The 24,476-nt window shown below is 49.2% G+C and overlaps 1 protein-coding gene across 1 annotated transcript in view; it reads left to right on the top strand.

The window, feature by feature from the left end:
• The window catches only part of MSH5 (mutS homolog 5), a 74,260-nt gene that overhangs the window by 25,039 nt on the left and 24,745 nt on the right, over nucleotides 1-24,476 (top strand). The window contains exons 6-9 of the mRNA XM_073638005.1: nucleotides 469-578; nucleotides 1,288-1,323; nucleotides 13,272-13,354; nucleotides 14,173-14,218. Coding sequence (XP_073494106.1) covers nucleotides 469-578; nucleotides 1,288-1,323; nucleotides 13,272-13,354; nucleotides 14,173-14,218 — 275 coding nt within the window. The remainder of the gene's footprint in view (nucleotides 1-468; nucleotides 579-1,287; nucleotides 1,324-13,271; nucleotides 13,355-14,172; nucleotides 14,219-24,476) is intronic.

Raw genomic sequence — 24,476 nt, 5'->3', positions numbered from 1 at the left:
GTACAATGACTGATAACACCTCTATATACAGTAGATAACACAGGATCCACCATTCACAATAGGCGATATCACAGCTCACCTCCTCCTCCTGTACAATAACTGATAACACCTCTGTATACAGTAGATAACACAGGATCCACCATTCACAATAGGAAATGTCACAGCTCACCTTCTCCTCCTCCTGTACAATGACTGATAACACCTCTATATACAGTAGATAACACAGGATCCACCATTCACAATAGGAGATGTCACAGCTCACCTTCTCCTCCTCTTGTACAATGACTGATAACACCTCTATATACAGTAGATAACACAGGGTCCACCATTCACAATAGATGTCACAGCTCACCTTCTCCTCCTCTTGTACAATGACTGATAACACCTCTATATACAGTAGATAACACAGGATCCACCATTCACAATGGCTGATGTTTTTTATATGTGGATTTCTTGCTCTTTTCTCAGGTCTGCGCTTTAGGTGGGCTTCTGAAATTTCTTGACCGGAGGCGGATTGGCATTGAGCTGGAGGACAGCAGTGTGGGAGTCCCAATCCTAACGATCAAGAAATATGTCATGTATGATGTCATATTAGTAACAGATAAGTCCATACTCCTGTAATGAGACAATGACGTGGGCATTATAGCAAGATATAACAGTGAACCCTATGCAGAAATTGGTTTTATTTTACTATATACCTTACATGTACTTATCATCTGCAGTTATATCTTGTATTTAACATGTGTAAATTCAAGACCTATAAGGAATAATTGTCTGTAATTTTCTGCTCTATAGCAGGCATGGTTCCAATTTTTATGATACAGAGTTCATAATTCCTTTAAATCGTCATAGCTAAGTAATACTATATTTAATTATGGTTTTCTACAGCCACCACTAGAGGGAGCTGAATGCATACGGCTTTATTATTGATTTCAATGTATAACCAGTATGCAGTAAGCTCATAAGCTCCCTCTAGTGGTGGCTGCTGGGAGATAGAATTTTATAAGTCTTACATATATTCTATTCAGGGAATTATGAGCTTTGTATCTGAAATACTACCTTTTGGGCCAGGTTTATATTAATTATGATGAGTATAATTAATGATTTAATGCAATGTTATTTTTTAATGACAACAGACAGAATATAAATGCCATGTACCTTTACATATAACAATTTGGGGCTGGGATCCACATCTGTTGAAATGGGAGCAGAGGCCCAAACTATACTCCTAAGTGTGCTGGAAGTAAGAAAGTAAGTAACATATCTCTACTTATCTTGTGTGTCCAGGACTGACATAGTGGACATGGACCAAGATACATTTAGGTAAGAAAGATGATTAAACAAAATAATTACCTCATCTTTGAAACTACTGCACATACAGTGGTGGCCAAAAGTATTGGCACCCCTGCAATTCTGTCAGGTAATACTCAGTTTCTTCCTGAAAATGATTGCAATCACAAATTCTTTGGTATTATTCTCTTCATTTAATTTGTCTTCAATGAAAAAAACACAAAAAGAATTGTCCTAAAGCCAAATTGGATATAATTCCACACCAAGCCTAAAAAAGGGGGTGGACAAAAGTATTGGCACCCTATGAAAAATCATGTGATGCTTCTCTAATTCGTGTAATTAACAGCACCTGTAACTTACCTGTGGCACCTGACAGGTGTTGGCAATAACTAAATCACACTTGCAGCCAGTTAACTTAGATTAAAGTTGACTCAACCTCTGTCCTGTGTCCTTGTGTGTACCACATTGAGCATGGAGAAAAGAAAGAAGACCAAAGAACTGTCTGAGGACTTGAGAAACCAAATTGTGAGGAAGCGTGAGCACTCTCAAGGCTACAAGTCCATCTCCAAGGACCTGAATGTTCCTGTGTCTTCCGTGCGCAGTGTCATCAAGAAGTTTAAAGCACATGGCACTGTGGCTAACCTCCCTAGATGTGGACGGAAAAGAAAAATTGACGAGAGATTTCAACGCAAGATTGTGCGGATGGTGGATAAAGAACCTCGACTAACATCCAAACAAGTTCAAGCTGCCCTGCAGTCCGAGGGTACAACAGTGTCAACCCGTACTATCCGTCGACGTCTGAATGAAAAGGGACTGTATGGTAGGATACCCAGGAAGACCCCACTTCTTACCCTGAGACATAAAAAAGCCAGGCTGGAGTTTGCCAAAACTTACCTGAGAAAGCCTAAAACGTTTTGGAAGAATGTTCTCTGGTCAGATGAGACAAAAGTAGAGCTTTTTGGGAAAAAGCATCAACATAGAGTGTACAGGAAAAAAAAAGAGGCATTCAAAGAAAAGAACACGGTCCCTACAGTCAAACATGGTGGAGGTTCCCTGATTTTTTGGGGTTGCTTCGCTGCCTCTGGCACTGGACTGCTTGACCGTGTGCATGGCATTATGAAGTCTGAAGACTACCAACAAATTTTGCAGCATAATGTAGGGCCCAGTGTGAGAAAGCTGGGTCTCCCTCAGAGGTCATGGGTCTTCCAGCAGGACAATGACCCAAAACACACTTCCAAAAGCACTATAAAATGGTTTGAGAGAAAGCACTGGAGACTTCTAAGGTGGCCAGCAATGAGTCCAGACCTGAATCCCATAGAACACCTGTGGAGAGATCTCAAAATGGCAGTTTGGAGAAGGCACCCTTCAAATATCAGGGACCTGGAGCAGTTTGCCAAAGAAGAATGGTCTACAATTCCAGCAGAGCATTGTAAGAAACTCATTGATGGTTACCGGAAGCGGTTGTTCGCAGTTATTTTGGCTAAAGGTTGTGCAACCAAGTATTAGGCTGAGGGTGCCAATACTTTTGTCGGGCCCATTTTTGGAGTTTTGTGTGAAATGATCAATGATTTGATTTTTGCTTCATTCTCTCTTGTGTTTTTTCCTTGCAAGTGACTCGCCCCCTGGGCCTGTGCTGTGCAGGGGGATACCCGGAGCCGGATCGCTGGGGGGTTGTAGTCCTCCGTGGCGGTGACCCGGTCCGTGCCCAGGGCGGTCAAACCAGTGGCAGTCTATTGGTGTTATAATAAGTGTTCGACTACGCCACCAGTGGATTGCGGTCAGTGGGGACCGCCGCTGCGCTGCCGACCGCTGAGGCTGATGTAGTTTGCGCAGCCGAGTATGGAATAACTCCCCACGGGAGAAGTATTGCCTCAGGGCAGCTAGTGTGGATGATGGGAGTGATGGTGTGAGCGTCCCAGTAGTAATGGTGCTGGTGCGGCGATGAAACACAGACGTGTGGTGCAGTTCAGGGTTTTTACTGATGGTATAAAGCAGACCCTCCCGGGAGTTCTGGTTAGCAGTAGGGGCCTGGTCAGTCTGTGAGCAAGCAGGATCTCCCCTGGCCAGGTGGAGTTGTAGGCCTCCCTGACTATCTGCACTCTTTCCTGGCTACCTTGCTCTATGCGGGTAGAAGTAGCCCACGTCCCTGAGTATATCGTGTGGTGCTCACCCGTATGGCCGGTGACTTGGGGCCTTCCGTTAGCCTCCGCTTCACGATGGCGGCGCTGGTCCCTTGCTTGTGACCGTGCCTTCGGGTTTCTAAGGCCAGAGGACATGGAATCCCCTGCCGGTTGGATTCTGCTGCTGGACCTGGATGTCCCCACAGCCTCGGACTCCGTGTCCGGGTTTAGTGTCTTCAGCCAAGGCGAGCTTTCTAGCTTCCAGCCTCTGGCACTCGCTCCTGCTCCTACAGAGCTCCTGTTGTCACTTTCCCTGTGTCTGCTGTCCTCCAGACCTGACTGCGTCTCTGTCTGGGACTTCACTCACTAATCCCGCCCCAGACCCAGTTTATAAGGGCAGATTCCTCCCCTCCCAGGTCTGGGTGGGCCGTGTTGCATGCTTAGGGCTCCTGACCAGAGAAACCTCCCACTTGCTCTCAGACATAATATTTCTATTACTGTGGTAACCAGACCCCTGGGGTGCCACATTCCCCCCTAGTAAATTTTAGTACTCCGGGACTAAACACATTTTTAAAGAAACATAAATACAGGGTATAACAATAACACAATAACATATTTACAAGAAGCTTTAGTTCTTTAAAGGTCACGGCGTGTCCGCAACCGGGTGTCCATATCACCCAAGGTGAAGCTTTAAGCGAAGTAGGGGACCTGTCCAAAGCAAACCCCTTGCGTTGGCCCTGGGCGTGGCTGCAAGGCTGGAGCTAGCTACTTTGGGCCGCAAGGAGGCCACGCCAGACAGGTTTTCTCTTCCGCGGCCGTCTTCGCAAGAGGCACCAAGGTGCAACTATCTACAAGAATTGTTCCGGTTATCCAGTGTCCATAACCTGTTAGTCCAAATAAATCTGCAGGGTAACTGAGAAACATAATTAATAACAGGCAACAAACATAAACCATAAACATTTTCAAGAAACAGGTAAATTTACAGTGCATTAGTTTAGAGTTTCCAGCGAGCGGGCATCTGACCTCTAGTGACTCTAGTGGACCTACGGAGCTCACTAACTGGTCCTGCACTACAGGGTGTAGGAGGTGTTATGGGTAAGCTGGGCAGCTGTCTGCGCACTCTTTGGCTCACTAGGGGCACGGCAGGCTCACTACTAGCAGAGGGTTGATCCTCCTGTACTGCTGGTGTGGACTCTTCTGCCTCCTGGGCCGGCTTCTCTTCCAGCTCTACCTGGTCTTCTGTAGACACTTGAGGGGCTGGCTGGAGAAAGGTGAGGACGGGCACCATGATAGCGTTGTTTACTTGTGTCCAGGACCGGGGAAAGTCTCCGAGTACGGTGCTGATCATTTCCTCCTTTTCCTCTACGGGTTGAGGATCTTCATCCGTGCTTTGCAACTTCTCAGGGCACTTTTTCAGGTGGTCTCTGGAGACAGTGGCTGTGGTCTCTCCTCCATCCTTGCTGATGACGTACACCTTTGGATTATTGTGGCTTGAGGGCAGTACGGTGTACAGGTCCTTTTCCCACTGGTCGTCCAACTTATGGAGCCGCCTTTTTCTTTTCAAGACCTGCTCTCCAGGTACCAGGGGAACAGCGGGAGCATGTTGGTTATAAGTCCTCTCCTGCCTTTCTCTTGATTGACAGAGGCGTCGCTCGACGCTCTCCTGTACTTTCCGGTACTGCTGCTGCCGTTCTGTATCCCAGTCTGTCTCTGGCGAGGTGTCCTCGGGTATCAGGACTCCCATATCCAGGTCAACAGGCAGCTTACCAGGTCTTGCTCGCATTAGGTAAGCCGGGGTACAGTTGGTGGAACCTACCGGGATGTGGTTATACAGATCCACCAGATCGGGCAGTTTCTCAGGCCACAGACTGCGTTCTTCCAGGGGCAATGTTTTTAGCAGATCTATCACCACCTGGTTCATCTTCTCGCAGAGTCCATTGGTTTGGGGGTTATAGGGCGTTGTTCTTATCTTCTTGCAGCCATACAGGTTGCAGAACTCCTGGAAGACCTCCGCTTCGAAGGCTGGTCCTTGGTCCGTCAGCACTTGGTTTGGGTACCCGTGTGGGCAGCAGAAGTGCAGCTGGAAGGCTCTGGCTGCTGTCTGAGCCGTCAGGTCTTTGACAGGGACCACCACCAGGAACCGGGAGTAGTGATCCACGATGGTTAGGGCGTAGACATACCCGCTTCTGCTTGGAGCCAGTTTAACATGGTCCAGGGCGACCAATTCCAGCGGCTGCCTGGTGATGATGGGCTGCAGGGGAGTCCTCTGGCTGGCACGGTCCCTTCTTCTTAGATTGCACGGGCCACAGTCTCTACACCACCTCTCAATGGCTCCTCTCATGCCTATCCAGTAGAACCGTTCACGCAGCAGGAACTCCAGCTTCTTCCATCCGAAGTGCCCTGCCCCATTGTGGTAGGCCTCCAGCACCATAGCTGTGTCCCGTCTCGGTACCACAACCTGCCAGATCAGCTCATGTGTCCGGGAATTGACCATTCTGCGGCACAACTTCTCCTTATAGAGAAACAGTCTGCTCTTTTCCGTCCACAGTTGCTTGGTCTCTTCCGGAGCGTCTGGGTCCAGGCGGGTGTCAGCCTGGGTCAGCATTACCTTCACCAGATGGACTGCGGGGTCACTGTCTTGCGTCTCCGCCCAGTTGTAGTGGGGTAAGGGGTTGAACGTAGCGGATCGCTGGCCCCTCACACGGTGGGAATACTGGGTAATCCCATGACGGTGAAACGCAGGGAGTTCGATCTCTTCCAATTCTTCCGGATCCTCCCCTTCGTCCGGTAGGTTTGGCATCCTGGACAGGGCGTCCGCGTTGGTATTGGAGCGTCCTGCCCGGTACTTGATCGTGAACTCAAAATTGGACAGGCGGGCCATCCATCTCTTCTCCAGGGCACCCAGTCTTGCAGTGTCCAGGTGTGTTAACTGGTTGTTGTCCGTGTACACGGTGAACCTGGAAGAGGCAAGGTAATGCTTGAAACGTTCGGTTACTGCCCACACCACTGCCAGGAACTCTAGCTTGAACGAGCTGTAATTCTCAGGGTTTCTTTCCGTGGGTCGCAGTTTTCGGCTGGCGTAAGCAATTACCCGTTCTCTCCCCTGCTGGATCTGGGACAGTACGGCTCCTAGCCCGATGTTGCTTGCGTCCGTGTGGAGGATAAAGGGCTGGCTGTAATCAGGGTACGCCAGGATTTCATCCCCCGTGAGGGCCATCTTCAGCTGGTGGAAGGACTCCTCTTCCAGCTTTTCCCATCTGAAGGGTGGCTTCTGCTTTTTGGCCTTCCTGGACTGGCCTATCAGGAGGTCCTGCATAGGAGCTGCCTTCTTGGTAAAACCGGGAATGAATCTTCGGTAGTAGCCTACCAACCCGAGGAACTGCCGCACTTCCTTTATGCTGGATGGTCTTGGCCAGTGCTTAATCATGGTGATCTTGTCAGGGTCGGGGGCTACTCCGTCAGCACTCACCACGTGTCCCAGGTACTGTACCTTTGGCTTCAGTAGATGACACTTTGAGGGTTTTACCTTTAGGCCATAGTTTGCCAGGGCTTCAAACACTTCTGCCAGGTGTTCCAGATGGTCCTCATAGGTCTTGGAATAGATGATGACGTCGTCCAGGTATAATAGGACCGTCTCGAAGTTCCGGTGTCCCAGACAGCATTCCATCAACCGTTGGAAGGTTCCTGGTGCGTTGCAGAGCCCGAACGGCATACAGTTAAATTCGCTGAGTCCCATCGGGGTGGTGAATGCGGTCTTCTCCCGGTCCGTCTCTGCTACAGGAACCTGCCAGTACCCGCTAGTGAGATCCAAAGTAGAGAAGAAGTTAGCAGATTTTAATGCAGCTAAGGACTCTTCTATCCTTGGTAACGGGTACGCATCTTTGTGTGTGATACGGTTGACCTTCCTGTAGTCTACACACATTCTCATGGTGTTGTCTTTCTTTTTCACTAAGACTAGTGGAGCTGCCCAGGGGCTACAGCTGTCCCTAATTACCCCAGCCTCCTTCATGTCTTTTAGCATCCCCTTGGCGTGTTGATAGTGTGCAGGGGGTACGGGTCGGTATCTCTCCTTTATAGGAGGGTGGTCTCCCGTGGGGATGTGATGTTCTACCCCCTTTACTCGCCCGAAGTCTAGCGGGTGTTTACTAAACACTCTCTCGTACTCTTGAACCACCCGGTAGACTCCCTGCTTTTGGTGTGAGGGAGTGGAGTCAGTACCCAAATGCAGTTGCTGACACCAGTCCTCCATTGGTTTCTTAGAGCCGTTACCTTCCTCTGGTTGAGATGGAGGCAAGGGTTCCACGGCCTGTACAGAGTTCTGGTTGATGGTGAACAATTTGGCTAGCGTGGCATACCGGGGCAGGTATACTTCTCTCTCCCCGATAGTTATGATGCGGACGGGCAGCCTCCCATGGCGTACATCGACCACCCCCCGTGCTGTCAAAATGGTGGGCCTACTGTCTGAGTAGACGGGTTCTACCATTGCTTGGTAGTCTCTACCTCTTAGACCAATAGCTGCCCGGCACCAAATCATCATCTCACTTTTCGGGGGCATGGCAATAGGGAACGGGTCACACATTCTCACGCTACCTATCTCACCACCAGATAGTTCCACCTGTTGCCGCTTCATCAGTGCCCGGATCTCTTTTTGGAGCACACGCTGCTGGCTGGAACTGGCGTTCTTGGCAACCTGTTGCAAAATAAGAATCACCTCTGCAAGACAGTTTTCGATTACATTAGTACCTAGGGTTATTTTTGGGTGACTCTCGCGACGGTCAATGTCCACAATGATCAGTCCTTGTGCCGGCAGCTCAACTTTACCGACCTTGATGGTCACTTCCTTAAATCCTATCTGTGGCACGGACTGACCATTGCTGGCGATAATGCTCAGGTCGTCATCTGGGTAGCGGGTTATGTCCGAGTCATTCCAGTACCGCTTGAAGAGCACGTATGGGATGGTGGTGACCTGTGACCCGGTGTCTAGTAGGGCACTCATAGGAATGCCATCCAGTACCACAGGCAAGACCGGACGTCCCCCTACGTATTTGTCACGCCAGTTTGATGGGCCTGATGATCTTATGCCTGGGGGTTGGCCCTCTACCCCAGGTTGTGCCCGTTTAAATGACAGTACCTTGCCATATGTCCGGGTTGATTGCAGCGGCGGCAGATGGGTCGTCCGTCCTCGTTGTATCTGTCGCTGGGTCTTCCTCTGGCCGGTGGGGTCCTCCTCAGTCGGTGCCACGGGACGTCCTCCGGTCCGGATGCCAGCTGGATCTTTCCTGGAGAAGAGACCTGTAAAGACTGCACAGTTCTGGTTAGCGTGGCAACGCTCTTAGTCAGCTCTTGGACCTGATGGTGCAGGTCTGTAGCCGGGTCATTGTTCAAAGCCTGCGCATCAGCTCCCACAGGCCCTGCAGACAAGGGCGCCGCGTCCTGGTGATAAGTGATAGCAGGGCGCCTGTGGGTCACAGCGCCACCTGGTGCCGGTTCTCGGAGCACCCGGATGGCTCTGTCCTTGAACTGTGCAAAGTCCAGGTCAGGGTCCTGTAAGGCCATTGCCCGCAACTGGGTTCGGTGGGCATTGCACAGTAGACCCTCAATAAATTGTTCAGTCAACAGCTTGTCTTCATTTCCCACGCTGTCAGGGTCTGCCTGCTTAATGGCTCTCAGGGCCTCTTGTAAGTTTAGAGCATAGTCTCTTATACTTTCATGTGCCCGTTGTTTGCACCCATAAAATCTGAGCTTTATTTCGGCTAAGGTGCGGGTGTCAAATGTGTCTTTCAGCCGGGCTAGTATTTCTCTGACAGTCCTCTTCTTCCCAGGTGACCAGGACTTTACCTCCCTTTGGGCTGCCCCGATTAACTGGGCCACCAGAATGCTCACTTTTTGCTCTTCTGTGAGGGGGTATACTTGGAAAAGGCTATGTGACTCCCCTGAGTACTGGGGTAGCCAGGTTGCCCCCGGGATATAGGGCATGGTGAACGGCATGACCGCTGCAGCGGTTGTGCTGGCGGCCGGTGTGGCGGTGGAGCTCCCCTCGGTGTCCGACATCCTTCTTCCCCCCTAGTGGACCGTGGCCTACCTTGCGATGCTCTTCTTCCGTAGGCCATGGCTCCGCAGTCGATCGTCGCGCTCCGATGACGTCAGCGTCGCTCTTCCTTCCTTCCAGGACCTTACGCAGCGTCGGAGCGTGGGGCGGAGCTTCAGATATCGCGCGCTTTCGGCATCCACGCCCCTCTTCTTCCTGCACGGCGTCCCGAAGATGGCGTCCGAAGGCAGGAAGCAGCTGCGGATGTTGGGAAGAAGGCAGAAGACGGCGGGAAACAGTCCAAGATGGCGTCCGATGGCGGGAAACTGCTCCGGACGGCGGGAAACTTCACCACAGGTAAGTATAAAAATCTCTTTTTCTGGCACGCAGTACCCAGTGGTTGCGGGCACGAAATCCTGCCGACTACGCCAAAGTTGACGCGCCCCCTGGGCCTGTGCTGTGCAGGGGGATGCCCGGAGCCGGATCGCTGGGGGGTTGTAGTCCTCCGTGGCGGTGACCCGGTCCGTGCCCAGGGCAGTCAAACCAGTGGCAGTCTATTGGTGTTATAATAAGTGTCTGACTACGCCACCCATGGATTGCGGTCAGTGGGGACCGCCGCTGCGCTGCCGACCGCTGAGGCTGATGTAGTTTGCGCAGCCGAGTATGGAATAACTCCCCACGGGAGAAGTATTGCTTCAGGGCAGCTAGTGTGGAGGATGGGAGTGATGGTGTGAGCGTCCCAGTAGTAATGGTGCTGGTGCGGCGATGAAACACAGAGACGTGTGGTGCAGTTCAGGGTCTTTACTGATGGTATAAAGCAGACCCTCCCGGGAGTACTGGTTAGCAGTAGGGGCCTGGTCAGTCTGTGAGCAAGCAGGATCTCCCCTGGCCAGGTGGAGTTGTAGGCCTCCCCGACTATCTGCACTCTTTCCTGGCTACCTTGCTCTATGCGGGTAGAAGTAGCCCACGTCCCTGAGTATACCGTGTGGTGCTCACCCGTATGGCCGGTGACTTGGGGCCTTCCGTTAGCCTCCGCTTCACGATGGCGGTGCTGGTCCCTTGCTTGTGACCGTGCCTTCGGGTTTCTAAGGCCAGAGGACATGGAATCCCCTGCCGGTTGGATTCTGCTGCTGGACCTGGATGTCCCCACAGCCTCGGACTCCGTGTCCGGGTTTAGTGTCTTCAGCCAGGGCGAGCTTTCTAGCTTCCAGCCTCTGGCACTCGCTCCTGCTCCTACAGAGCTCCTAGGTCTTCCTTTCCCTGTGTCTGCTGTCCTCCAGACCTGACTGCGTCTCTGTCTGGGACTTCACTCACTAATCCCGCCCCAGACCCAGTTTATAAGGGCAGATTCCTCCCCTCCCAGGTCTGGGTGGGCCGTGTTGCATGCTTAGGGCTCCTGACCTGAGAAACCTCCCACTTGCTCTCAGACATAATATTTCTATTACTGTGGTAACCAGACCCCTGGGGTGCCACACAAGCAAATTAAATGAAGATAATAAGACCAAAGAATTTGTGATAGCAATCATTTTCAGGAAGAAACTGAGTATTATCTGACAGAATTGCAGGGGTGCCAATACTTTTGGCCAGCACTGTACATATAAGTAAGAAATAAATAACATAAAAATGCATGCTGTTTATACCTCATACACAATAATCATACTGTATGCAGTAATCTCCTTGGCTCCCCCTAGTGGTGGCTCTGGGAGACAAATTTTGTAATTTAGTGCTATTTCTCTGCAGGGAACTACAGTGGGTATGTAAAGTATTCAGACCACTTTAAATTTTTCACTCTTTGTTTCATTGCAGCCATTTGGTAAATTCTAAAAAGTTCATTTTTTCTCGTTAAAGTACACTGTGCACCCCATCTTGACTGAAAAAAACAGAAATGTAGAAATTTTTGCAAATTTATTAAAAAAGAAAAAAAGAAAAACTGAAATATCACATGGTCATATGTATTCAGACCCTTTGCTCAGTATTGAGTAGAAGCTCCCTTTTGAGCTAGTACAGCCATGAGTCTTCTTGGGAATGATGCAACAAGTTTTTCACACCTGGATTTGGGATCCTCTGCCATTCTTCCTTGCAGATCCTCTCCAGTTCCGTCAGGTTGGATGGAGAACGTTGGTGGACAGCTATTCTCAGGTCTCTCCAGAGATGCTCAATTGGGTTTAGGTCAGGGCTCTGGCTGGGTCAGTCAAGAATGGTCACAGATTTGTTCTGAAGTCACTCCTTTGTTATTTTAGCTGTGTGCTTAGCGTCATTGTCTTGTTGGAAGGTGAACCTTCGGCCAAGTCTGAGGTCCAGAGCATTCTGGAAGAGGTTTTCATCCAGGATATCTCTGTACTTGGCCGCATTCATGTTTCCTTCAATTGCAACCAGTCGTCCTGTCCCTGCAGCTGAAAAACACCCCATAGCATGATGCTGTCACCACCATGTTTCACTGCTGGGATTGTATTGGGCAGGTGATGAGCAGTGCCTGGTTTTCTCCACACATACCACTTAGAATTATCACTAAAAAGTTCTATCTTCGTCTCATCAGACCAGAGAGTCTTATTTCTCATAGTCTGGGAGTCCTTCATGTGTTTTTGAGCAAACTCTATGCAGGCTTTCATATGTCTTGCACTGAGGAGAGGCTTCCGTCAGGCCACTCTGCCATAAAGGCCCGACTGGTGGAGGGCTGCAGTGATAGTGGACTTTGTGGAACTTTCTCCCATCTCCCTACTGCATCTCTGGAGCTCAGCCACAGTGATCTTGGGGTTCTTCTTTACCTCTGTCTCCAAGGCTCTTCTCTCATGATTGCTCAGTTTGGCTGGACGGCCAGGTCTAGGAAGACTTCTGGTGGTCCCAAACTTCTTCCATTTAAGGATTATGGAGGCCACTGTGCTCTTAGGAACCTTGAGTAATGCAGAAATTCTTTTGTAACCTTGGCCAGATCTGTGCCTTGCTACAATTCTGTCTCTGAGCTCCTTGGGCAGTTCCTTTGAGCTCATGATTCTCATTTGGTCTGACATGCACTGTGAGCTGTGAGGTCTTATATAGACAGGTGTGTGCCTTTCCAAATCAAGTCCTATCAGTTTAATTAAACACAGCTGGACTCCAATGAAGGAGTAGGACCATCTCAAGGAGGATCACAAGGAAATGGACAGCATGTGACTTAAATATAAGTGTCTGAGCAAAGGGTCTGAATACTTATGACCATGTGATATTTCAGTTTTTCTTTTTTAATAAATTTGCAAAAAATTCTACATTTCTGTTTTTTTTCAGTCAAGATGGGGTGCAGAGTGTACTTTAATGAGAAAAAAAATGAACTTTTTAGAATTTACCAAATGGCTGCAATGAAACAAAGAGTGAAAAATGTAACAGGGCCTGAATACTTTCCCTACCCACTGTATATATTTATATAACATTATATGATTTTCATTTAAAAATGATACTATATGATACTGCTGGAATACTCAGTCCGCAATCATTTCTTTATATTATTGTTCTTTATATTGTTCTTTATATGTATTTATACTGTATGCAGTAAGTTCCTGGGCTCCCCCTAGTGGTGGCTCAGGAAGACAGATTTTGTCATTTGGTGCTATTTCTTAATAGTATATGATTTTCATCTAATAATGATACTATACGATACTGCTGGAATACTTTTTTTATTCTGTATGCAGTAAGTTCCTGGGCTCCCCCTAGTGGTGGCTCTGGGAGACAAATGCTGTCATTTGGTGCTATTTATTTGCAGAGAACTATATAATTATATAATATTATATGATTTTCATTTAATAATGATACTATATGATACTGCTGGAATACTTAATCCATCATAATTTTCCCTTTTTTAGTGTCTTGCATATATTCAAAAGCGAGGCCCATCCATCCGTATATAAGATGTGCTCTGGGGGAAAAGAAGGACTCAGCCTGTTTGGTAATAAAGAAAAGCTTATAAATCTGTTCCATCTATTATATCACATACCATAATATCCGTGTAGCCACGTCCTAGAATTATTTTTAGGATTTTTTAGTTTCCAGATGATCAGAATGGACTCCATTGGGAAAAGGGTACTGTGTTGGCTACATCTAGCTATAGATAAGGAGTGTGCACATGCTGAGCCATTACTCCATTCAAATAGGGCATTCAGAGACCCATTTTTGGGATTTGTGGGGGGCATAGCAGTGGGGCCTCCAGCTATTAGCAAGTTGGTGCAACCCCTTTAATGAAACTTTTTTTTTTTTTTATTTAATTATCGACCAGACATTGAAAAGCTAAGAATTTTTGTAATATACGTCATTACTTTATTTTGCTTCCTTCTCTTGGCAATACCTGTACACTATAATCAAACAGTTAGGAGTACGGGATTTCCCCTGTCTGAGCCTCTCCATATCCCCAGCTGTACACAGACAGGGGAGTTTCCATACGGGAATATAGTGTACGGATGTCGGCCGGGCAGCAGTTAAAATCAGCTTGTAAAGGAGCCTAACTGAGCATTGAAGCAGCGCTGCAGCATCGTGTTTCGAAGAAAAAAAATCCTAACTTTGCAATCTTTGGAGGCTAATTAAATTAAAAAAAAGTTTAGTTTTTTGTTTTTAACTAATCTTTATTGCCTGTAGCTCCCATTTTTTTTTAATATGCATTGAGAAAAAGAAATTGTAAAGGTGGACAACGTGTTTATAGCCCAGCAGTGTGTGGGGTACGGTAATGAGGGAAGCAGGATTTCAGATGTTCTGATTATTGTTATATTTTAGGTCTTCTTAACCGATGTCAGTGTAAATGGGGAGAACACAGGCTGAGGTAAGCCGCAGCTATTCTGTCTTCTTTGTAGACATCAGGGTAATCTTATATAGCAAAATACATATTTGCCATCTACCATGAATCAGCCAGTAGATCCCTGGAAAAACAGGGACACCTCACAGACTGCTTGGAGAGTTGGCAAATCTCTAGATCACCATACAAACCTCTTGCACGTTTCCTTAGTGCTTCCCAGACCCCGTTGTACAGTTGTACACCCAGGGAGCAGGAATAAGGTGTGGTCTGTTATAAAAGGGGCATGGTCTAGGAAAAGGGGTGTGTATAATCAGGAAAAAATGTGCATGTTGCAGTCATGCCGCTGCTACTTTCTAGTACGTGTATCTTATCCCAGAGCTGGATTAACAGCTACATTCTCCAGTACTGTATTTTAATGTCCTTCATGCTACTTTCTTGTAAGTTTATTATCTCACCCCAGTGCTTGATTCACAACTACACTGCTCAGTAGTCTAGTATAATGTCCTTCATGCTGCTTTCTTGTGAGTCTATTATCTCACCTCAGTGCCTAATTTACAGCTATACTGCCCAATACTGTAGTATAATGTCCTTCATGCTGATTTATAGTAAGTTTATTTTCTCACCCCAGTTCTGGATTCACAGCTACACTGCTCAGTACTGTAGTATAATGCCCTTCAAGCGGCTTTCTTGTGATTGTATTATCTCACCCCAGTGCTTGATTCACAACTACACTGCTCATTACTGTAGTATAATGCCCTTCATGCTGATTTCCAGTAAGTCTATTATCTAACCCGAGTGCTGGATTCACAACTACACTGCTCATTACTGTAGTATAATGCCCTTCATGCTGATTTCCAGTAAGTCTATTATCTAACCCGAGTGCTGGATTCACAACTACACTGCTCATTACTGTAGTATAATGCCCTTCATGCTGATTTCCAGTAAGTCTATTATCTAACCTGAGTGCTGGATTCATAACTACACTGCTCATTACTGTAGTATAATGCCCTTCATGCTGATTTCCAGTAAGTCTATTATCTAACCTGAGTGCTGGATTCATAACTACACTGCTCATTACTGTAGTATAATGTCCTTCATGCTGATTTCCAGTAAGTCTATTATCTAACCCGAGTGCTGGATTCACAACTACACTGCTCATTACTGTAGTATAATGTCCTTCATGCTGATTTCCAGTAAGTCTATTATCTAACCCGAGTGCTGGATTCACAACTACACTGCTCATTACTGTAGTATAATGTCCTTCATGCTGATTTCCAGTAAGTCTATTATCTAACCCGAGTGCTGGATTCATAACTACACTGCTCATTACTGTAGTATAATGTCCTTCATGCTGATTTCCAGTAAGTTTATTATCTAACCCGAGTGCTGGATTCACAACTACACTGCTCATTACTGTAGTATAATGTCCTTCATGCTGATTTCCAGTAAGTCTATTATCTAACCCGAGTGCTGGATTCACAACTACACTGCTCATTACTGTAGTATAATGCCCTTCATGCTGATTTCCAGTAAGTCTATTATCTAACCTGAGTGCTGGATTCATAACTACACTGCTCATTACTGTAGTATAATGCCCTTCATGCTGATTTCCAGTAAGTCTATTATCTAACCTGAGTGCTGGATTCACAACTACACTGCTCATTACTGTAGTATAATGTCCTTCATGCTGATTTCCAGTAAGTCTATTATCTAACCCGAGTGCTGGATTCACAACTACACTGCTCATTACTGTAGTATAATGCCCTTCATGCTGATTTCCAGTAAGTCTATTATCTAACCTGAGTGCTGGATTCACAACTACACTGCTCATTACTGTAGTATAATGCCCTTCATGCTGATTTCCAGTAAGTCTATTATCTAACCTGAGTGCTGGATTCATAACTACACTGCTCATTACTGTAGTATAATGTCCTTCATGCTGATTTCCAGTAAGTCTATTATCTAACCCGAGTGCTGGATTCACAACTACACTGCTCCTTACTGTAGTATAATGTCCTTCATGCTGATTTCCAGTAAGTCTATTATCTAACCTGAGTGCTGGATTCACAACTACACTGCTCATTACTGTAGTATAATGCCCTTCATGCTGATTTCCAGTAAGTCTATTATCTAACCTGATTGCTGGATTCATAACTACACTGCTCATTACTGTAGTATAATGTCCTTCATGCTGATTTTCAGTAAGTGTATTAGTTCACCCCAGTGTTGGATTCAAAACTACACTGCTCATTACTGTAGTATAATGCCCTTCATTCTGATTTCCATGAAGTGTATTATCTCTCCACAGTGCTGGATTCACAGCTGTACTGCTCAGTACTGTAGTTATAATGTCCTTCATGCTGATTTTCCAGTAAGGGTATAAACTTACCCCAATGATGCAGTAGTAACTTTATGCTTGGGAAATTTTTGTATTTTCATACTTAAATGCATGTATTTGGGGCCAAAACTCATTTTTTGCAATTGGGTCTCATTAAAAACTTTGCACCGTTTGGCATTTACAGGCTTTTTGTTTTCCTGCACTTTTAACTTTGATGTGGTCTGTGGTCATAAATCAACTCAGAGGAGCTCAGAAAAGGACAGATAAAAGAGTTACAATCTCTCCTGTCAGGAGAAGCTCGCTGACTATTTTTTAGTTAAATCATTCTGTCATTCTGCAGCCAGCAATAGACAAAGCAACCCAGAGGCTATAGAAGACAAACAGTGAAATTTTTTTTAATGAAACACAATTGCAAAAATAATTTTTAGCCCAAAATGCAAGCAATTAGTAAAAGTAAAAAATAGGGTAATGAGAATCAGGGGCCTGGCAAAAAGAAACCGTATACAGGGGCAGGGAAGCAGGTGGTATAAGGAGGAGAAATGTGCCTAGAGAGCTACAGTGCAGACCAAAAGTTTGGACACAGCTTCTCATTTAAAGATTTTTCTGTATTTTCATGACTATGAAAATTGTACATTCACACTGAAGGCATCAAAACTATGAATTAACACATGTGGAATTATATACTTAACAAAAAAGTGTGAAACAACTGAAAATATGTCTAATATTCTAAGTTCTTCAAAGTAGCCACCTTTTGCTTTGATGACTGCTTTGCACACTCTTGGCATTCTCTTGATGAGCTTCAAGAGGTAGTCACCGGAAATGGTTTTCACTTCACAGGTGTGCCCTGTCAGGTTTAATAAGTGGGATTTCTTGCCTTATAAATGGGGTTGGGACCATCAGTTGTATTGTGCAGAAGTCTGGTGGATATGACGCGCCCCTGGGCCTGCTGCTTCGCGCGGCATCGCGCGCACGGGGGAGCTTACCCGGATCCGGATCAGATGGGGGTAGTAGTCTCGTGGCGGTGACCCGGTCCGTGCCCAGGGAGTCAAACTGAGTGGCTGGCAGTCTTGGTAGTTGTTGTTTCTGTGTCGGCTACGCCACCCGTTGATTTGCGGTCACAAGGCCGCCGCTGCAGAACAGTCCGCTGAGGCCGGTAGTATGGGTGCAGCGATGGTGGTATAACCCCCAACGGGAGGGGTATGGCCTCAGGGCAGCTAACGTGGATGATGGGGGTAGCAGGAACCACTCAGAGACGATGCGGTGTAGTTCAGGGTCTTTACTGGTGACAAAGATAGACCCTCCCGGAGTACTTGCTAGCAATCGGGGCCTGGTCAGTCCTTGAGCAGATTGGATCTCCCCTGGCCAGGCGGAGTTGTAGGCCTTCCCAACTAACTGTACTCTTCTGGCTACCTTGCTAGAGGCGGGTAAAAGTAGCCCACGTCCCTGAGTGTACCGTGTGGTGCTCACCCGTATGGCCGGTGACTCGGGGCCTTCTAATGGCTTCCGCTCCACGATGGCGGTGCTGGTCCCACGCGTGTGACCGTGCCTTCGGGTTTCTGGGCCAGAGGACCTGCAATCCCCTGCCGGTCGGTTTCTGCTGCTGGGTAGAGATTAGTCCCCACAGCCTCGGACTCCGGGTCCGGTGATACTTCTCAGTCAGGGCGAGCTCTGCAGCTGCCAGCCCCTGACTCCTTGTAACACTGCTCCCACAGAGCTCCTGATGTTCTGTTCCTATATTTGCTTCTTTTCTCTGTCTCTACTTCTTCTCTACTCACTAACCCTGCCTCAGCCCTAGGTTTATATAGGGGAAGTTCTTCCCCTCCCAGGACTGGGCAGGAGGTGTGGCATGCATAGGATCCCTGACCAAGAGACCTCCCACCTGCTCTCAGACGTAATATCTCTATCACTGTGGCAACCAGACCCCTGGGGTGTCACATTCCCCCCTAGTGAAATTTAGTACTCCGGGACTAAACATATTTTTGGAAAAACATAACAAGGTATAACAATAACAATACAATAAAGAAACACATAAAGGTGGTCACGGCATGTCCGTAACCGGGTGCAGTCTTTGAAGAAAGCAAGGTGTCCATTTCACCAAAACAGGGAGACGTAACCAGGTAGGGGTCTGTCCTGCCCCGAGTCCTTAACAGTCTTTAGTCCGTCCTGGGTTACGCTCCAACTATGTACACAGGATTCCCGGTAAATCCACCAAAGACTCCTATAAACAACTAGAAACACATAAGTATACACAAGCAACAAGAAAAACAGGTAACCACAAATAAAACAATTTATACATTTCAAATCCTCCAACGTGCGGGTAACTGGCCTCTAGTGGCCCTAGTGGACCTACGGAGCTGACTGTCTAGCCCTGAACTACAGGGTGTAGGAGCTGTCAAGGGTAAACTGGGCAGCTGTCTACCGGCTCTTTGGCTCACTAGGGGTACGGCAGGCTCACTATAAGCAGAGGGTTGATCCTCCTGTTCTGCTTGTGTGGAGTCTTCTGCCTCCTGGACCGGCTGCTCTTCCAGCTCTACCTGTCGCTCCGTAGGTGCTTGGGATGCTGGTTGGAGGAAGGTGAGTACGGGTACCACAACTGCGCCATTGACTTGAGTCCAAGACCGAGGGAAGTCTCCGAGCACAGTACTAACCATGTCTTCCCTTTCCTCTACGGGTCGAGGGTCTTCTTGTTCCTCTTCAGGGTTCCGTAGCTGTTCGGGACACTTCTTCAGGTGATCCCGGGATACAATGGTTGTGGTTTCCCCTCCGTCTTTACTGATGGTACAGACCTTTGGGTTGTCGTGGCTTGAGGGCAGTACGGTGTACGGGTCCTTCTCCCACTGGTCATCCAACTTGTGGAGCCGTCTTTTTCTCTTCAAGACCTGCTCTCCGGGTACCAGGGGAACAGCGGGAGCATACTGGTTGTAAGTTTTCTCTTGTCTTTCCCTAGCCTGACAGAGACTTCGCTCCACGCTCTCCTGTACTCTCCGGTACTGCTGCTGCCTCTCTGTGTCCCAGTCTGCTTCTGGTGAAGTGTCCTCGGGTGACAGGACTCCCATTTCCAGGTCAACAGGTAACTTACCAGGTCTCGCCCTCATTAGGTAAGCCGGGGTACAGTTGGTGGAACCTACCGGGATGTGGTTGTATAGGTCCACCAGATCGGGCAGCTTCTCAGGCCACAGACCGCGTTCTTCCAGGGGCAACGTTTTCAGAAGATCCATTACCACCTGGTTCATTTTCTCACAAAGTCCATTAGTTTGCGGATGATAGGGTGTCGTCCTTATCTTCCGGCAGCCATACAGAGTGCAGAATTCTTGGAAGACCTCCGCTTCAAAGGCAGGTCCCTGGTCTGTCAACACTTGGTCCGGGTACCCGTGTGGACGGCAGAAATGCTGCTGGAAGGCTCTAGCTGCTGTTCGAGCTGTTAAGTCCTTGACGGGGACGACAACCAAGAACCGGGAGTAGTGATCCACGATGGTTAGTGCGTAGACGTAGCCACTTCTGCTTGGGGTCAGTTTTACATGATCCAAGGCTACCAGTTCCAACGGCTGCCGGGTGACGATGGACTGCAGGGGAGTCTTCTGGCTGGCACGGTCCTTCCTTCTTAGGTTGCACGGGCCACAGTCTCTGCACCACCTCTCGATGGTTCCCCTCATGCCTACCCAGTGGAACCGCTCGCGCAGCAGGAACTCCAGCTTCTTCCATCCGAAGTGTCCAGCCCCGTCGTGGTATGCCTCCATCACCATGGCTGCGTCTCTTCGTGGCACCACTACTTGCCAGATTAGTTCATGTGTCCGGGAGTTAACCATTCTGCGGCACAACTTCCCCTTGTAAAGGAACAGTCTACTCTTTTCTGCCCACAGTTGGTTGGCTTCCTCCGGAGCGTCTGGGTCAAGGCGAGCCTCTGGCCGAGTCAGCATCTCCTTCACCAGCCGGACGGCAGGGTCACTGTCCTGCGTTTCCGCCCAGTTGTAGTGAGGTAAGGGGTTAAGCGTAGCGCCTTGCTTACTCCTTACCCGATGGGAATACTGGATAGTCCCATGACGGTGAAACGCGGGGAGTTCGACTTCTTCCAGTCCCTCTGGATCTTCTCCTACGTCCGGTAGATTTGGCATCCTGGACAGGGCGTCCGCGTTGGTATTGGAGCGTCCTGCCCGGTATTTGATGGTGAACTCGTAGTTGGACAGGCGGGCCATCCATCTCTGCTCTAGGGCACCGAGTCTTGCCGTGTCCAGGTGTGTTAACGGGTTGTTATCCGTGTACACGACGAACCGGGAAGAAGCGAGGTAGTGCTTAAAGCGTTCGGTAACTGCCCACACCACTGCCAGGAACTCTAGCTTAAATGAGCTGTAATTCTCAGGGTTTCTTTCGGTGGGTCGCAGTTTTCGGCTGGCGTAAGCGATTACTCGCTCTTTCCCCTGCTGGATCTGGGACAGCACGGCTCCTAGCCCGATGTTACTTGCGTCGGTGTAGAGGATAAAGGGCTGGCTGTAATCCGGGTACGCCAGGATTTCATCCCCCGTGAGGGCCATCTTCAGCTGGCGGAAGGACTCTTCTTCCAACTTCTCCCATCTGAAGGGCGGCTTCTGGTTCTTGGCCTTCCGGGACTGGCCTATCAGGAGGTCTTGCATAGGAGCTGCCTTTTTGGTGAAACCGGGGATGAACCTGCGGTAGTAGCCTACCAACCCGAGGAACTGCCGCACTTCCTTTACACTGGAGGGACTTGGCCATTCCTTAATTGCGGTGATCTTATCAGGGTCGGGAGCCACTCCGTCAGCGCTCACCACGTGTCCCAGGTACTGCACCTTTGGTTTCAGGAGGTGACACTTGGAGGGTTTCACCTTTAGGCCGTAGCTTGCCAGAGCTTCGAACACTTCCGCCAGGTGTTTCAGGTGGTCCTCATAAGTCTTAGAATATACGATGACATCGTCCAGGTACAACAGGACCGTCTCGAAGTTTCTGTGGCCCAGACAGCACTCCATTAATCGTTGGAAGGTTCCTGGTGCGTTGCAGAGTCCGAACGGCATACAGGTAAACTCGCTAAGTCCCATCGGGGTGGTGAATGCGGTCTTCTCCCGGTCCGCCTCTGCTACAGGAACCTGCCAGTACCCACTAGTGAGATGCAAGGTAGAGAAGAAGTTAGCAGATCTTAAAGCAGCCAAAGACTCCTCTATCCTTGGTAAGGGGTACGCATCCTTGTGTGTGATACGGTTGATTTTCCGGTAATCTACACACATCCTCATGGTGTTGTCTTTCTTTTTGACTAAGACTAGTGGAGCTGCCCAGGGGCTACAGCTATCCCTGATCACCCCAGCCTCCTTCATGTCTCTAAGCATCCCCTTGGCGTGTTGGTAGTGTGCAGGGGGTACGGGTCGATACCTCTCTTTTATGGGAGGATGGTCTCCCGTGGGGATGTGGTGTTCTACCCCCTTGACTCGCCCGAAGTCTAACGGGTGTTTACTAAACACTCTCTCGTACTCTTGAACCACCCGATAGACTCCCTGTTTCTGGTGTGAGGGAGTGGAGTCAGTACCCAAGTGTAGTTGCTGACACCAGTCCTCCATTGTTTTCTTAGAGCCGTTACCTTCCTCCGGGTGAGATGGAGGCAAGGGTTCCACAGATTGTATAGCATTTTGGTTGATGGTATATAATTTGGCTAGCGTGGCATACCGGGGCAGGTACACTTCCCTCTTCCCGATATTGATTATGCGAACGGGCACCCTCCCATGGCGTACATTAACCACCCCCCGTGCTGTCAAGATGGTGGGCCTACTGTCTGAGTAAACTGGTTCTACCATTGCCTGGTAATCTCTACCTCTCAGACCAATAGCTGCCCGGCACCAAATCATCATTTCACTTTTTGGGGGCATGGCAATAGGGAAAGGGTCACACATTCTCACGCTACCAATCTCACCGCCGGAGAGTTCCACCTGTTGCCGTCGCATCAGTGCCCGGATCTCTTTTTGGAGCACTCGCTGCTCGCCGGAGCTGGCGTTCTTGGCAACCTGCTGTAAAAGGAAAATCACCTCTGCAAGACAATTTTCAATTACATTAGTTCCTAGAGTTATCTTTGGGTGACTCTCGTGTTTGTCAATGTCTACAATGATCAGTCCCTGTGCTGCCAGTTCAACTCTACCAATTTTAATGGTCACCTCTTTAAATCCGATCTGTGGCACGGGCTGACCATTGCTGGCGATGATACTCAAATCGTCGTCAGGGTAGCGGGTAATATCCGAGTCATTCCAGTACTGCTTGAAGAGCAGGTGGTGACCTGTGATCCGGTGTCCAGTAAGGCACTCATAGGAATGCCATCCAGTACCACAGGCAAGACTGGACGTCCGCCCACATATTTGTCGCGCCAGTTCGATGGGCCTGATGATCTTTTTCCTAGGGGTTGGCCCTCTACCCTAGGTTGTGCCCGTTTAAAGGACAGTACCTTGCCATATGTCCGGGTTGATTGCAGCGGCGGCAGATGGGTTGTCCGTCCTCGTTGTATCGGTCGCTGGGTCTTCCTCTGGCCGGTGGGGTCCTCCTTGGTCGACGCCACGGGATGTCCTCCGGTCCGGATGCCAGCTGGATCTTCCCTGGAGTGGAAACCTGTAAAGACTGCACAGTTCGGGTTAGCGCAGCAACGCTTTTAGCTAGCTCTTGGACCTGATGGTGCAGGTCTGGAGCCGAGTCATTGTTCAAAGCCTGCGCATCAGCTCCCACAGGCCCTGCCGACAAGGGCGCCGCCTCCTGGTGGTAAGTGGTAGTGGGGCATCTGTGGGTCACAACGCCACCTGGTGCCGGTTCTCGGAGCACCCGGATGGCTCTGTCCTTGAACTGTGCAAATCCCAGATGAGGGTCCTGTAAGGCCATTGCCCGCAACTGGGTTCGGTGGGCATTGCAATATAAACCCTCTATAAATTGTTCAGTTAACAGCCTGTCCTCGTCTCCCACGCCGTCAGGGTCGGTCTGCTTAATGGCCCTCAGGGCCTCTTGTAGGTTCAGGGCATAGTCCCTTATACTCTCATGTGCCCGCTGTTTGCACCCGTAGAATCTAAGCTTGATCTCGGCTGAGGTGCGGGTATCAAAGGTGTCCCTCAGCCGGGTTAGTATCCCTGCGACAGTCCTCCCCCCAGGTGGCCAGGACTTTACCTCCCTTTGGGCTGCCCCGGTTAATTGGGCCACCAGGATGCTCACTTTTTGCTCTTCTGTGAAGGGGTACACCTGGAAGAGGCTATCCAGTTTTTCTCTAAAGTCCTGCAGGGTATGTGACTCCCCTGAGTACTGGGGTAGCCAGGCTGCCCCCGGGATATAGGGCATGGTGAAAGGCATGACCGCCACAGCGGTGGCGCTGGCGGGGGTTGGAGCGGTGAAGCTCTCCTCCGTATCCGACATCCTTCTCCCCCCTAGTGGACCGTGGCCTACCTTGCGATGATCCTCTTCCGTAGGCCGCGGCTCCGCAGTGGATCGTCAGGGTTGAGGACCTTCCGTCGCGCTCCTGTGACGTCGGCGTCTGCTGGGCTCCTTCCAGGACCTTACGCAACGTCCGGACGTGAGGCGGGGCTTCAGTTCTCGCGCGCTTTCGGAGTCCACGCCCCTCTTCTTCCCGCGCGGCGTCTTCAAGATGGCGGCCAACGGCGGGAAAACTCCACGGATGGCGGGAAGAAGGCTGAAGATGGCGCCGGATGGCGGGAAAACCTCACGGATGGCGGGGAGAAGGCTGAAGATGGCGCCGGATGGCGGGAATCTTCACGGATGGCGGGAAGAAGGCTGAAGATGGCGCCGGATGGCGGGAAAACTTCACGGATGGTAAGTTTTAAAAGTCTCTTTTTCAGGCACGCAGTACCCGGTGGTTGCGGGCACGAAATCCTGCCGACTACGCCAAAAGTTGACGCGCCCCTGGGCCTGCTGCTTCGCGCGGCATCGCGCGCACGGGGGAGCTTACCCGGATCCGGATCAGAT

This window comes from Phyllobates terribilis, unplaced genomic scaffold, assembly GCF_046119375.1.
Source record: "Phyllobates terribilis strain yellow unplaced genomic scaffold, ASM4611937v1 Scaffold_7__3_contigs__length_470593459, whole genome shotgun sequence".
Classification (NCBI taxonomy): Eukaryota; Metazoa; Chordata; class Amphibia; order Anura; family Dendrobatidae; genus Phyllobates; species Phyllobates terribilis.
This window is presented reverse-complemented; position numbering and strand designations above follow the sequence as displayed.